This window comes from Conger conger, chromosome 5 (genome assembly GCF_963514075.1).
Source record: "Conger conger chromosome 5, fConCon1.1, whole genome shotgun sequence".
Classification (NCBI taxonomy): domain Eukaryota; kingdom Metazoa; phylum Chordata; class Actinopteri; order Anguilliformes; family Congridae; genus Conger; species Conger conger.
Window position 1 is genome coordinate 34,923,716 of NC_083764.1, and position 14,891 is coordinate 34,938,606.

The 14,891-nt window shown below is 42.8% G+C and overlaps 1 protein-coding gene across 1 annotated transcript in view; it reads right to left on the reverse strand.

Annotated features, from left to right (window-relative positions):
* Window positions 1-14,601, reverse strand: part of prox1a (prospero homeobox 1a) — a 44,000-nt gene extending 29,399 nt beyond the window's left edge. The window contains exons 1-3 of the mRNA XM_061243535.1: window positions 14,403-14,601; window positions 8,695-10,585; window positions 3,411-3,528 (exon numbers count right to left, since the gene is read on the reverse strand). Of these exons, the coding sequence (XP_061099519.1) occupies window positions 3,411-3,528; window positions 8,695-10,517 (1,941 nt within the window). The 5' untranslated portion in view covers window positions 10,518-10,585; window positions 14,403-14,601. The remainder of the gene's footprint in view (window positions 1-3,410; window positions 3,529-8,694; window positions 10,586-14,402) is intronic.
* Between the last annotated feature and the right edge of the window lie 290 nt (window positions 14,602-14,891).

The following is a 14,891-nucleotide window of genomic DNA, read 5'->3' on the forward strand; positions in this document are numbered from 1 at the left end:
CTCTGGCTGGCCTGTAAAAGCCTCTTTCTCCATCCACTCTCAATAAGACCGAGACCAGCTCATGCTCTGCATGTTGCCATAAACTACCAAATTAGGCATGGTATGCTCATCCTCAGCACTGCTGCAAAAATATAAAAAAGGGTGAAAAGTATACATTTCTAACAGTTAACTGAATCATGAACTAACGCATTTCATTCTTCCCCACAGCCCTTGAATAATAACAAAAATATTGTTGTAATTTATTGACTAATAATAGCCTTTATGGTTTTGTTTGAGGACCAAAACATAAGCCAGGCCCAATAATTTGAACCAGAAACGGCTGGAGGAGGAGACAGTCTCTTGTTTTCTGGTTGGTTTCCAGGGTGCGGATGTATGAAATATAGCTGTTGCCCGACGCTATCACGTGTGGACACCCCTCTCTTCCACCGACCTCCCTCCCCAACCCCGGGATCATCAACAGCTGCAGTGGCCTCTAGGGTAGAAATAAACACCGTGACCCGGATGACAGAGTCTCTATCATCCCTGCTGTGACCCCTTACATAACCTCCTCCTCCTGCACCTTGCTTCACCCCGCTCCACTCCCCATTGCTCTGACCACAAGCCAAAATCAACCGAAAAATCAACCGGCCGCGAGTTTTGCCATTCACAAACAAAACTGACTAAATTATTTTGCTGCCCAGTAGCTGATGTCATGTTCCAGCCTTTTGCTTTCGTGACATAATTCAGGGTTCAGAGTTTTCTGAACAGTGGTAGAGTCGGTGGAAATGTTTTGAGACCCCCTGTTTGTTCTGGTCTACAATCTGAACAAAAAAAGGAATACAGATACAGATTACTTCACACCACCGGGTTCTTAAAATAACAACAGGGGAAAAAAAAAACCCTATAGACCCCTCCGCTTTTACATAACCAAAGAAATCAATGGACTGTTCTGGCTTCCTGTTGCAATTATGAGGGGAAGGCTGAACGTTAATCTCCTCGTGACTACTGGCTGACTCCACACAAACCGCGCTTGAAAGCACGCCTTTGTCGCCGGAACTGAAACCCGGCTCGACTCGCCGTTCGCCACCCCTCGCACTGCTCTCTGCCCATCAGCAGAAAAAACATCTGACCGAATTGAATGCGCCCTCTTCACAAGTGTCGGCAGATTGGGCAGAGTGCAAGTCCCCCTTTTTGCTGGTGGTTTTGCCGACAGACACAGGCCGTGGCAGAGGGATCACATTGTAAAAATAGAATGACAATTTAACTACCATGATCCCTTGATTTCTGACACAAAGCTAAGCTTTTGAGCCTCTTGGAGCCCACAAGTCAAGATAACAATAGCACTATGTCTGGGCGGCTCTATAATTCAACCTGGCTAAGTGCATCTGTTCGGAGCCTCACTGTGGAGAAGAGACCTGAGTTTTGATGAAGAACTTCTCAATATGATCAGACAAATAGGTGCCTACAGCAAATCAGCATTGACTTCAAGCGAATGCAACTCTACTCTAATAATTTAATTTGGAAAATTGTGTCTATAAATTTTTTCATCGACTGCCTGAAGTAAGACAAACAAATGAGATATTAATCTTCAATAAATCATTGGTGGCTTTATGTTATTTTATCATTCTGCTATAACATGCTAGTCAGGTCAAAAGGCAGGCCATTTTACAATACCAATTAGTGACTGTTTCAATGAAGCCATTCAGAGCCCAAATCAGCCCATTTCCCACACTAATTATTTATTATCTATTCTGATCCAGTTAGTGGTGCGTTGCACACATACGTCTTAGAACAGTCATTCCCATGGCTATTCATGAGCTATTCAATTGTAATTAGTTAGCAATTTGCACTTAATTCCCATACATGCAAACCAGATAATCCAACAATCACATGCCATCTATTATTTTTTTATGCAAGGGTGGCCTGGAAAAAATAATCCCAACAACCTGACCTTGTTTCAGAATATGGTAATTTGAAACTAACAGACACCCTCAAAAGCCCATTCAGACTATATGAATAAGTGTACAGATATACAGACAGATATTTGTGCAAAAATGAATTTGATATATTTAGCTTCATGCAAACATTTTGAACATGTTTGTTCATTTGAAACTTGCAAAAGAAGAACAGCTACATTTTCTCCTGAAAAATTATTGGGAAGATATACATTGACGGGAATTATGAGAAAAGAGTTTACTGAAGAAAATGACCTAATGAGCAACTAAATCAAGGATGTGATTTTTCCAGATGAATCAAGAAATACAGATTTTCTACACACGTCTCTGTGGGCACTAGAATTTGGCTGTATTGATGAAAATGCTCTCTGGAATATTGTGCTTCAAGTCCTGCACTTCTAGTTGAGACATTTATGGCCTGAAACACATCCTTTCCCGACAAAACAGGAAAAATCCCATCTTTGCTAAATAGGCCTAATTTACAGTGGAGTGCGCCATGCTTAGTGTCTGCGCTGTGTCCCCCCTCTCTGCCGGCGTAGGTACGATTAACGAGCCGGTGCGGCGTGGCCATGGCCGAGGTGGTCCCCCACAACAGGAGTGCCTTCGCGGGGACGTGGTCTCCGTGGAGACGGCCAGGGGGCAGCTGGGAGGGGGAGAACCCTTATCTCCTCATTTGAATAATGTGCCCTGAATCTGTCACGTTATTTCGTCCCCTTATGCTCACAGTAGGCAGCATCAACAACAAATTAAGTTGTAAATAAGAGACAATCAGCGCTATTGTTTGGTTTGTTTTGTTTTTTTGCGTGTGTTGCATTTCGTTTGCACTACATTCCCACCCCCCGATGGCCGCCATCCCTCTCCGTATACCCCCCACCCCCCACCACCTCCTTTTTGCCCTTCTCCAACTCAACCTTCACAAAAATCCTGAAGCAGCAGCAGTTTAACCGGCAGAAAAGATCAGCACTGTGAGAAAGGGACCCTGGGAGACTGTATGAGAAAATGAAACTCAAGAGGGAAGTCTTTAGTTTGACATACCAAGCATATGTATTCTAGCCTTGAAAGACCCTCACTGAGTGTTCTATGTCAGGCTCAAAACCGTCTTTGCATTTGTTTGTAATATTTAAATCGAGGAAATTTACCGTTCACTTTCCAATACCTTGTTAGATATGTTAAATTATAATTGCTCCTTCATGTACTGATGATTTTTCAGACACAAGTCCTGACTGGCTTCGAATTAACTGGGTAGCTTTTCATATATTTATCTTTATTTGTATAAATACATGAAAAATGGAAAGTATGAAACAAGATGCCTTTTTTTCTCTTACATAAAAGGACATGTTAAGAGTAAATTTTCTACGTTTCTACGTTACTATTGAAACATAATGCTGGGAGAGGGGGAAATGAACTTACATTAAACCAATCAGAACAGAAGTGCTGTAAAGACATAATGTTAAGGTCAAACATGAACAGGCTCACCTTCACATCAGAGAAGAACATTTTCAGCATGTTGGAACTGGGGTATCTTGCGTAGAAGAACATCAGCTTAGCCTTCTTTAAATGATTGGGTGAAAGTCCTTCCTGAATTTGGAAAAATCTTGTCAAGGAAAAATCTAAATTGTCAAAGTTAAAAGATCAAGTGCACACATCAGCGTAAGCATAAGAGGCAGCACCAGATATGATATGAGAGATAAATACACAATGTACAACTTGAAATTAGCAAAACTCCCGAACCCCCACCCACACCAAAACAAAATAACACACACACCCACATTTGCACACCATATACAAAGAGAGTAGACAAATCATGCTGCAAACAACATCTCGTGCTTTTCTCCTTGATTTCTCCATATAGTCAAAAATGGGGAATGACCTGGGAACAGGATCAATACACGCAGGATTGCTGATCGATAAATGACTACTTACCCTAATAAAGGGTCTATTTATCAGGAAGAGGCACTGCCCTCTAGATTTGTAAACAGAAGCTGCTGAGGGGTGTCCCAGGAGAATTGGGGGGGGGGGGGGTGCTAACCAGAGCAATCTAGCCATTCCCATTATCCGCCCCTACTTCCTGGCACAGTCACACTCTGCCAGTTAGGATGGCTTTGGCCACATCTGTGCCGAACGCTGGCCATGCCATTTCCTCGGCAAATTAACGGCTTTAGAATTTATCTGGGATGAAGATGCATGTAGGGAGGAAATCAATGCCGTACCCACACAAGGTCAAGCATCAGACGTACACCGACAGAAGCAACTAGGCTCCAGGTGACGGCAAGGCAAGCCTAGACCACATATCACAATATCTGTTATCACATTTATGCAACGTGCTGCTTGTTCCATAAAACACCTTTTTAAAATGATGACTGGAGAAGAAAGCACTTGTCACTTTGCTTAAATTAAGCCTATAAAACAAAACAACACAGCAAGGTACTGAGTGGCCATTTTTTTATGAAATGGCACTTTCAGGATGAGCTTTAGTTAAGAATCTCCTTTTCATTTGATCATTAGGGACTGGAACACAGACGTCAAATGTTCAAATAAAGAAATGTACACAATTTCACCAGGGTTAAATCTATCCCTGTATATTTAACATTTACTGATAATGCCTAGTGATAATCCACATTAAAACTAATTCCATAATTAAAATGAAATAGGAATTGACACTAGTAGGTCATTTAGTATTCATTCATTTATTTTCACTGGATTAGGGATTCTAATAGAGAAATTTTCATCAGTAAATATAACTAATATTAATGTCACCCTTCCACAGCTGTGGGTCTGTCCTCTGAGCCAAAGAGCAATGCATCTTTGTTTCCAAATTCAGAGGCAACTTTGCTGAATGTACGCTTTGTGTTTCTGACGCTTAACGACCACGCCGTGGATGACTTCTGATTGACGTGCTCCTTGACGTGCCAGGAGAGGGGACTTGTAAGAACCCTGTGTGACCTCCATTAGTGTGATAGAGAGGACTAAAAGAGCATTACCCACCCCGCTGCCATCTGTCATAATGCATATGCGGCATAACAGCACTGAGAGAATGGGAGACAAGCTGTCCACTTCTGCTCTTTTAAAGGAGTTGAATTAATTCCATGTACAACAACAAAAAATAAATACATATAAAAAAAAATGTGTATAAATTATATAAAAATGCTCTGTACATTAACTTGTTTTCCACACAGGCAAAGGCAAAAGAGGAAAGAGCTGGATACATACAGTATATGGGGATGCTAAACATCCTATTGAGCTTCTTAATAAAATTAATTATGTTGAGATGCTCTTTTCCAAATTACAGTGCTGATTTGTAAACATTTTATATTGGTGATCTCAATTAAGGCCTAAATCTGTTTAAAAGCTTAGCAGCAGCCAGTGTCCTCATTCCATAGAAATTTAAGGCGATTCTATTAACAGTCCTGATTCTTTCTCCCTTCTGTATAATCAATTTCTCTAGCATAAAACTTGATAAAAACAGCTTAACCATATTTCCTTCTGAAAAGGCCAATGTATTGGGGCATTATTTCATGGTGGGAGTGCAATTCTAATGTTTTATGAACTATATAATCTTACTTTTTGTTCATTTAAGATGTAGATATAAATTATGAATTTAAATCATGTTTTCACGGCATTTAAGTCCAGAAACATTTTATTGCAATATGAAGCTAAAACAGAAGCATAATGGATGCACTCAACTGCTCTGTCTTAAACTGTCCCCAGCTACTGTAATTCATATCTTTTAATATGTACAGTAAAGGAACATTATTTTGGGAGAAATCATGAGAAAACAACTGTAGTTCACAGAGTACATTTTACTTCTCACTCTTTGCAACATGAACCTTCTTCCAGAAGAGAGCGTATGGCTTCCTGGATACATACATTCAGAGAGTCTCATGGAAAAACAGATTAGATATACACACAGCTACAGTGAAAACAGCCCAAGCCATATTCAAAGTGTTTTCATAAAACAAACAATGTTCAAAATAAATATCAAGCTAGTCTAGGGAACAGGACTTGGAGAGTGCCAAGAGTAAGGAAGTGTTTAGAAAAAAATATTGTGGTAGATGCTGTAGTCTCTATTCCTGACAACACCCATCTCCACCCAGATGAACGTACAAGAGACAATGACTGCTGAAACCTGAGCCAATTTTGAGGTGTAAGGAAGGAAAGAAAAAAAAGGAAAAGATAGATGATAAATACATAAATTAATGACCGACATCTGTTCAGGAGCAGAAAAGATTAGAGGAAGAGAACACAGCAGCTGAACCTGAAACAGCTCTAAAAAAAACAGGGAATCTGGGCTTTGATCAACCACAAAGACCAAGATGGGCAAAAACAAGTTATACGTTGAATGACAACGATTCAAAGTCACTGTAAGAGAAATAATATGCGAAAGCGCATGAAACAATTTTGTACCAACTTCTCAAAGCTATGGCGGACATTGACACTGGAGAGAAAGATTTCTCTGCTTTAGCAACTCAAAAGTAGCAACGATGAAAACTCTTGCTGAGACTACAAAGCTATGCTACCCTATGGTAAAAACTTGAAATGGCCGCTTCTGCATGTCGTTACCAAACAAAGGGCCCTCGGGCCCTCCCTATTGCCCCCAGCACTCCAGTGAAGGTCAGGGAGTTTCTTTTGTGCGTCTGTGAACCAGCTCCTGCCTATAATCTATGGAAAATGCAAAGCGCCTTCACCTGCCCCCATGTCTTAATGCAGCACAACGCTGGAGCAGTGCACAGACTTTCTGTATGCAAATGCTCTGGGGTACTGAACAAGGCTATTTTTCTTGAGATGCAAAGAGACCGCGTGACAAGGAAGATCATTCTGGTCCTGTGAAACACAATTGGCTGTCTGTTTCTTCAGGCATTTGAATAAAACTTAATATTTGATTAAACAGCTTAATTTGCAAATATCGAGATGTTGTTGTTGCGGGGCTGAAGTGTAATCTCACGGTGAAGGTGGCACTCCTGGGGACATTGGAAGAAAATCTTGGAAGGTTAACTCTTTCAGTGCTGGAGTCCAAAGACAAATCTCCCAGTGGGAATGAGAACCTGTGTCAGGCATCTGTGCGAGGGGGGGGGCGGGATTCAACATGGCAACATCTATCACCTTTCTAACTTTTGTGAGATCAGAAATTCAATTTAATTTAATTAAAATTGCCGATGAAACCCACACTGGTGTATTTTGGTTAAGGAGTTTGTTATGAAAATATTACAATATAAATATCTGCGAGCGGTTTTAAGTAACTTCAAGTTAAGTAATGTCATTATAGCATTATTTTCTAACTGCACTTGTATGTAACTATACAAAAATGAAATTGTAGTTCTATATAAATTACAGGGTTGTTGGTATTATTAACATTCATTCCTAGCATTAGCGTTTTTAACTACTATATAAATGTTCAATTACACCTGTGTGCAAATCTAACTACAAGCACCAATTAGCTTGATTCATGACAATTTATATTACTGCTATAATGAGTATTTGACAATACAGCACTGCTGAGGGCTGTCTGCACATCTGGTATGAAGATCTAATGTTGTTTTTTTTTCCTTTCTTTTCACATTTCAAAAAGGAGCTCAGAGAAACAAGTTGGGGACTGTGGGTGTATCTGGGAACTATTCATTCAAAGGTCAAGAAACAACGAGAGAGCAGAATGAAAGACAAACAGCTACCTGCAAACACCTGTTAAGACGAGCATCAAAGAAAAAAAGAGAAAAAAATGATTTGGCTGCCAAGCAACAGTGAATGGTGCCTCAGGCTGTCAACAAATCTTTATATATAAAAAATAAGAATAGATACAGCAATTATTCTTTTTACAGTGTGATATGATAAGAAAACGCAGGCAGAAAGTGGGTCTTTATTACCTTCTATGGCCAATTGTAAATGCACAATGGTGGGGGAGTGGTGTATGCGCTATTGTTTTTAAATAAAAGACCTTAAATGAACCTTGAGCGGTTTTCTCAGCTGTTCTGAACATTTATATAAATGACAACAGGGCACAAAACTCTGCATCTCCTCCAGAGTGAGCCACTTTGCTCTATCCCCAGTAGGTCTTCCATCAGACAGGCAACGACAAATCTCTGTCAAACTAAAGATCCTCTCATAAAGGAAAGTTTTTCCCCTCTGTTAGTTACAAATTCATGCTTCTCTAAGACCTCTCCATGAAGCCACCTGCCATTTCACTTCTGTGCTTTGAAACACAATTTCCTCTGAGCATTTACGTACGAAACGATGATATGCCGGGGATGAAAGGGAGTTTAATCGCGGGGAGCTCTGACGGTGAGAAACGGAGCAGAGCACAGAGAGGGATAGACGACTGAAATGAGTGACAGGGACATTCAGATGAGTTCCCCAAAGCTTATAGTTAAAAGGCTCCAAAAGGGAGAGCTTCCTGCCTTGCCAGACTGCTATAAGAGCAGGGGGTTAACATTTGAGTCAAATGCAGACTGATATGAAGAATCGCCCTGCAACAAAATGTCTAACAGCAATTTACAAGTGCTCAGCCTCGGAGTTACAATCACAAACAGAAACTGATTTGGGCACTTTAATTCCCCTGCAGGCATGTCTTGAGCATTTAGACAACATGTAACCTTGTCAGTCACACCATCTTTAGGCCAGAAATATGAACATGAAGGAGAAAGGGAAGGGAAAAGATGGATCAGCAACAAGAAAAAAAAAAGAAATATCAGTACAGCAAAAACAGGAAGAGGGGGGGTAAAGGGAGGGGTGGTTGGGGAGGTGACAGCAACATAACATTCAACAATACTTTTTTTTAAAGGATATTGTACTTCCTGAATATGGCGAGATGTCAGACATGTCCTGAAGGTCCCCACACTCGGATTTGATTAAGGATAAGGACAGCCCCTCGGCCGTGCTGCCAGGGTGTGAGGGGGGGGAGCAGGAGCGATGGTGGTTCAGGTGATTGGACGACATCTTGGTCCGTAGGCTGGTGGTCTCCCGGGACAGGTCCAGAGACTCGGGGGAGGACCTGTCTTTGCCCGAGTAGGCACCCGAGGGGGTGCCTAATGGACTCTGAAAGGGGTAGCCCATGAGGGGGATGGGGAAGGGGTGTCGAAAAGAGGGAGGGCTAAAGCCCACCGTGGCAGACAGCGGAGAGGGGTGCAGGGAGGGGTGGTGGTGGTGGTGGTGATGGCTCCCGTGGTTGGGCATTGATGTGGACTGGTGATCCGAAGAGCTCTTTCTGACCACCAGGGGCAGAGCTTCCGTCTGGTCATTGGCGCCGGGCATCGGCATGCCGCCGAAGGTGTCCAGCGGGCTAGGAATGATGACGTCTCCGAAGCACTGCAGCCGTTGGTTGGCGGTGTGGAAGTTGGGGTTATCCCCGCCATTGACGTTGGCGAAGCGGTCCTGGGGCACCTGGAGCGGCGGGAAGACCTGAGGGGCCGGGCGCGGTGGGGGCTTGGCGAACACCTTGACCACGGTGTCCACCACCTGGGACATGGCCGTGTTCAGCTCCTGCTTCAGGGTCTCAGCCAGCTGCTTGCCCTCGGCGTGCATGGACGGGGGCGGCCCCTGGCCCTTCCCGCGGGGGCCCTCGCGCTTCGGCTTGTCTCCCTCCCCCTCCGCCATGAGGGCCTGCTCGTGGAGCAGGGTGCGCGCCCGGTCCAGGAACCGCGCCGGGTCCAGGTCGGACATCTCGTTGTCGGAGCGGTCGCGGTCGGCCGTTGACGGGTCCTGCCGCCGCCGCCGGCGGTCGCCGCCGTCCGAGCGCAAGCTGTCCTCCGACAGGTCGCCGTCCTCGTCGTTCTCCGAGTCAGTGCTGTCGTAGACCTGGTAGAACTTCTCCTGCAGCTGCCGCAGCTGCTTCTGCATGTCCTCCAGCTGGAGCTTCAACTGCCGCCTCTCTTCGTGCTTCTGCTCCTTGCGGGCCGTGACCACGAGCTGCTGGAAGCTCTGCTGCTGCTGCTGGGGAAGCCTCTGCTTGCGCTTGTTCTCCCGGTAGTAGCTCTCACGCGGGCTGGGCGGGAGCTGCTGTGACGGCCCGTCGCGGTCCCCCTCCGGGCCCCCGGCGCCCCGCGCGGCCACGCTGGGGGAGTGGCTCATGCCGCGGATGATGTTCTCCACCCGGGCGCGCTTGGCCCGCAGGTGCTCGTCGCTGAGCCTCTCCGAGTCAAACTGGCTGACAGAGGGTCTGCCAAAGGGCGAGAGGGACTCACGTGGAGACTCGCGTGACGAGTTGCTGCAGGCGTCCTCCTGGTGGATCTCGGAGCCCGCGCTGGAGAGACCGCTTCCCGGGAAGCCGGCGTCACTGCCGCCGTTTTTGGCCACGTTGCTTTTCAGCAGCTGGGAGATGATGGTGGCTCCGGGGAAGGGGATCATGGCGTCCTCGTACGAGTTGGCCCTCTTCAGCAGCTTGCGGAGCACGTTGGACTTCTCCCCGTCCGCGTGCTGCACCACCGAACACTCCACTTCCTGTTCGGGTCCATGGGGATTCATGGCACTGAATATGCTGGCTTTCGCTCGGGTGAAATCCAAGGACGCCGTCCCTAAGGTCCTTTTCACTCCAATGTCGACTCTTCTTCTCTTGGTTTGTCTGCTTAAGAGGGCTGTGCTCTCATGGTCAGGCATCACTGGTCTGTTACAGTGCCATCTTCAAAAGCCTGTCAGCCTGGGCACAGCTCAAGAACCCTGGGAACCTGGCCAACAGAACAAAAGGACTAAATCAATCATTTTCTTTACATTTATCTCAAGTTTCCTGATCTCAATCCTAAATAAAATACAACAACGCAACCGGGTGCAACTGGGATTTGCTGCATGTTGCAATCTGTGATTTTGTCTCATTGCAATTACCTTCAAAACTCAAAACTGTATGATGTTTCTGGTCTAGGGGTCAAAGGTGGATAAAGAAACGACACCACTCGAAACATAAATTTGCTTCCTGTTGAAAAATATTGTGGATTCCACATCATTTATATGCTTATGATTCAAATCTGAAATGTTGGATGACAACAAGATGAGTCGATGTAAAAATGTACTTTATTCGGCCTCAGAATTGGAGCTCGATAGATAGTAACCAAGCAGCATACAGCGGGCAGTTCTGTGGACAACTGTAAAGCCCATCACCTTCCCAAGCACCCGCTTTCAAATGAAGCACCGGACTGCACTCACAAAACAAAACGCTATGTGGAATTATGATAATCATTCATTCCTGTTCCCATTCTCCTGTTAGCTGGCTTTTAAACAGCTGCGGAGAATTTCCACTTAAGCAGGAAAAGACATTACATTGACATGAATATTAACTTTGCAGAAAAGACAAACTATAAAATGCACCTTCTAATCCAAAATAATAATCATGAACACAAAATCTTAATTGTCATGCCAAAAGATTACACACCCATATTCACAAAATTAGCACCAAGTACTTCACATATTTTTGTATTGCTACCAAATGATTTCCAGTGAAATATAAGACCATTCCCATTTTAGTTATATTTGTGGACTCATCAGTCCCTGAAACAAAGTGTTTGATACAGTACTACAGTAGCAAGAGTAATTAACATTTTAGAAGTAATCAAGTATCAAGTAAAAAAGTATCAATAAAAATTACTAAAAATAAAATAAAAATATGAATTTATATCCATGGCTTGCAGAGCTCATCTCCACAGTAACAGTTCAGCATGCCAAAAGCAGCCTGTCAACTTTTTGGACCTGCTCCCATCTCTTTCGGCTCACCTTTATAAAAATCTACCCACTCTGCAGGATGACATCTGTGACTTGGTTTACAGAACTACCCATGCTGAAACCAATCTTCAGTGCACATATATGGCTCACCCATGAACACACTTTAACAAAACTTCAGGCACCCAACTTTGTTTAAAAGACTTGTTATTATTGATGTTAAGTCCAAAACACGATAATTGTTTTCTTTTAAATATCTATAGCACCGCCTCTTTTTCAATGGCGCTAAATTAAATAAGAGCAGCATTGGCAATTAACGGGTGAGTACACCTATTTTTTATTCTGCATTCACAGTGAATGCAGACAACCCTGTGGGATTCAAATATGGGATATTTTTAAATATAAAAGCAGAGTAATGCAAAAGTAGCTGTGCATTAATATTATTCGGAACCGCCCGTGGACAAAGCATATTTAAGGACAGACCATGTACTCAGTAACACAAAAACAGGTTACGTTTTAGATTGTGTATGAAATGTCAATGTGTCCTCTCCTTAATTTCCGGCTATGTTGTTTGACATACATTTTTCAGGTTCATCACGAAAGTAAGTCAAACACACAAGGCACTTTTCTCACTGCAATATAATTTCAATGTTTAACAGACCCCTAAAATGTAAAACTACTATTCATATGTGCAGATGTATTCAAAAAAGTGTCAAATTTTGTTTAACGATTCTTCTGTGTTCAACGCATTATTCAACATCATAAAGGGACTTTAAATTAAATTAGCACCACGTTAGGACTTTTAGGCTGTTTACATCAATATTTTCATTTTGCTGAATGCACTATTTTGACAACACATATTGTTTCAGCCATCTCTGTAGTATATAGTGCATATAAAAAGCAGTTTTGACTATTTCGTCAATTTGTATAAAGTTCTGTGTATGTGTGTGTTGTATCAGAAATGTCACTGAAAAGCATTGACGCTAGTTAGTCAAACCCCAGGTGCGAACTGAAGGTCTTTCCTTCAGCTCGTGCCTGAATGGAGATGGTAATACTGTAGCACCAAGTATTTCAATTTTCTAAAACTTAGAAGGTGAGAATGTAACTGCACTATGTAGATGGCTAACAGAACAGAAGACAAATGTACATGGGGCACAGTAAACTCTTCCATCGCTATATATTAATCCCAGAACGTTCAACGATCTAAATCTATTGTAAATGCAGCCAAGGTAGGCAAATTCCATAAACGTGTGTATGGTTACTCTGACATTAGACATTTGTCCAACATATCCATGTAGGCCTACCACTTAAATTTACCTCCCCTTTCAGCGACTATCCGTGGGCTTGAGTGCTATGATACTAAATACATAGACGTAGACTTAAAAACATTCAGTCTTAATTCTGTTTAGAAATAAAAAAGACCAGTGACTGTTCCGTATTTTTTTTTAAATGAAATTGTCATTAGGCTACTCAAGCAGTGACACACAGCCTACACTACACCTGTTTATTTATAGGTTAATAATGTAGCCTACCTTACACTGACCTAAAGTTAAGCTCTCAATAGCTAACAATGAGCGAAGTCGTTACTGCTAGAAATAAAGCCAGTCGCACCTGTCTTTGCAGGCAACGCACCTGTCTACTACGCCCAAGCTCAGTATTTAATTTGAAGGATCTTTCAACAGCTGTAAGGAGTTAAAATAAGGGACTGTTCTCTAGCCTACGTTATAGTTATCGACCACAAGGTCTTTGCCGGTTTCTCCTTATTAAAGCTAAAGCATGTAAGAAACCGAAGGTAGAAACGAAACGCATAATTTGCCATTCTAAGTGTTAAAACAGAATAAAGATTGGGTGAGGTCAAAAAGCAATGGCAATAAAAACCGACGTTTTGCGCAAATAACCATCAACCAACATTAACGTCACTGATTCAAACAGAAAGTCGGCTATATCCAACATATTGTGTTTTGACGAAAGTGTTTTTGTTTTGTTTTTTTACTTAAAAAGCTAAAGGAGAAAAAAATCTACGTGAACAAGGGTGCGTGTATAGGTTATGCTGCTGCACTGTCCGCGGTGTTCGGTCTACAACATTACGGCTCTCAGGCTATATTCTCAATTCAGCATCTTTGAGCGTTATCGTAAAATTGACAGAGGCAAATGAACAACCTGGCACCAAATCACAAGTCCGTCCGCTTCGAACGCTTAATTAGAATAACTTTTTTTCTGAATCTACTGAAGAACCAGCGTTAGCCTACTCTCTATCCGCGGAAAGCCGACAAAATAATAGCGAGCCAAGTGAAAATGCATTTCTACGTTACAGTAACTGAACGTACCACATAACCTACGTGTACACTCATTCGACAAGGGAAACGGGACCATACAACTGTGCTATCAAGCAAAATCACCTTTTAGGTGAGAGAAGAAAGAAGCACGGCTATTGAGACAAAGGACATACTGCTATACAATAGACTTAAGGTGTACATAGCTTCAAATATTATGAATGCGTTATGGCTGTTATTCCAACTCAAATGATACTTCTTGAGAGAGAAGTTGCCTCTATTCGCGTAAAGTTTCCGAAAGCATAACAAGCATTAGTAGCCTACCCTACTTACTGTAGATTTGCAGAACAAGCGCTATCCTCCCGACAAAAAGGTCTTCTGATTAGTTTCTTATGAATCGTAGGCTATTATACGGATACAAAAACTTATTTTCTCGTTACTTGACAGAATGGTTTTAAAAAATCTACATCTATACTTTCTCCGAGATATCTTTTCGGTCTCGCCCCGAGCGCTAGCGATCAAAGAGAATAAGCGGGAGCTATCTAAGGACAAGGTTACTTACTCCGCAAATGAGAGGAAATTGAGCTTCTTTGCTGGTGAAAGGGAGAATACAGAGGGCTGTTCGTCTGGTGATGAATATTGTAATTTCTCAGGGCAGGCAAGAGTGATGAGCGTGAGAGAGGAAAGAGCTCTTTTGCGCCGCTCTCCTTTGTGGATTGAAATTGTATTTATCTCCGAGGCGAGCGGGGCACAGCTGAGGCTGAGACTCTCACCCACCAACAAGATTCACTTTAAGACACAGTTGAAGGAAACAGGAAGACGGCGCGTCATAATCATCGTGATGTAACATTTGCACCTACCAATAAGAACTGTCCGATGGATTTAGAGGAATACAAAAAACTGAATACTTCACCGAGGGAAAAGGCATGGATGACATTAGAGCAAGCAAAAAGACGACTTTCCACCTTCCCAGGAAATCTGCGAGTGACTTTGAGCAACGTGTAAGGACGCATAGTTTTCAGTCTTTTTAGAAACATAATTTAATTATAGT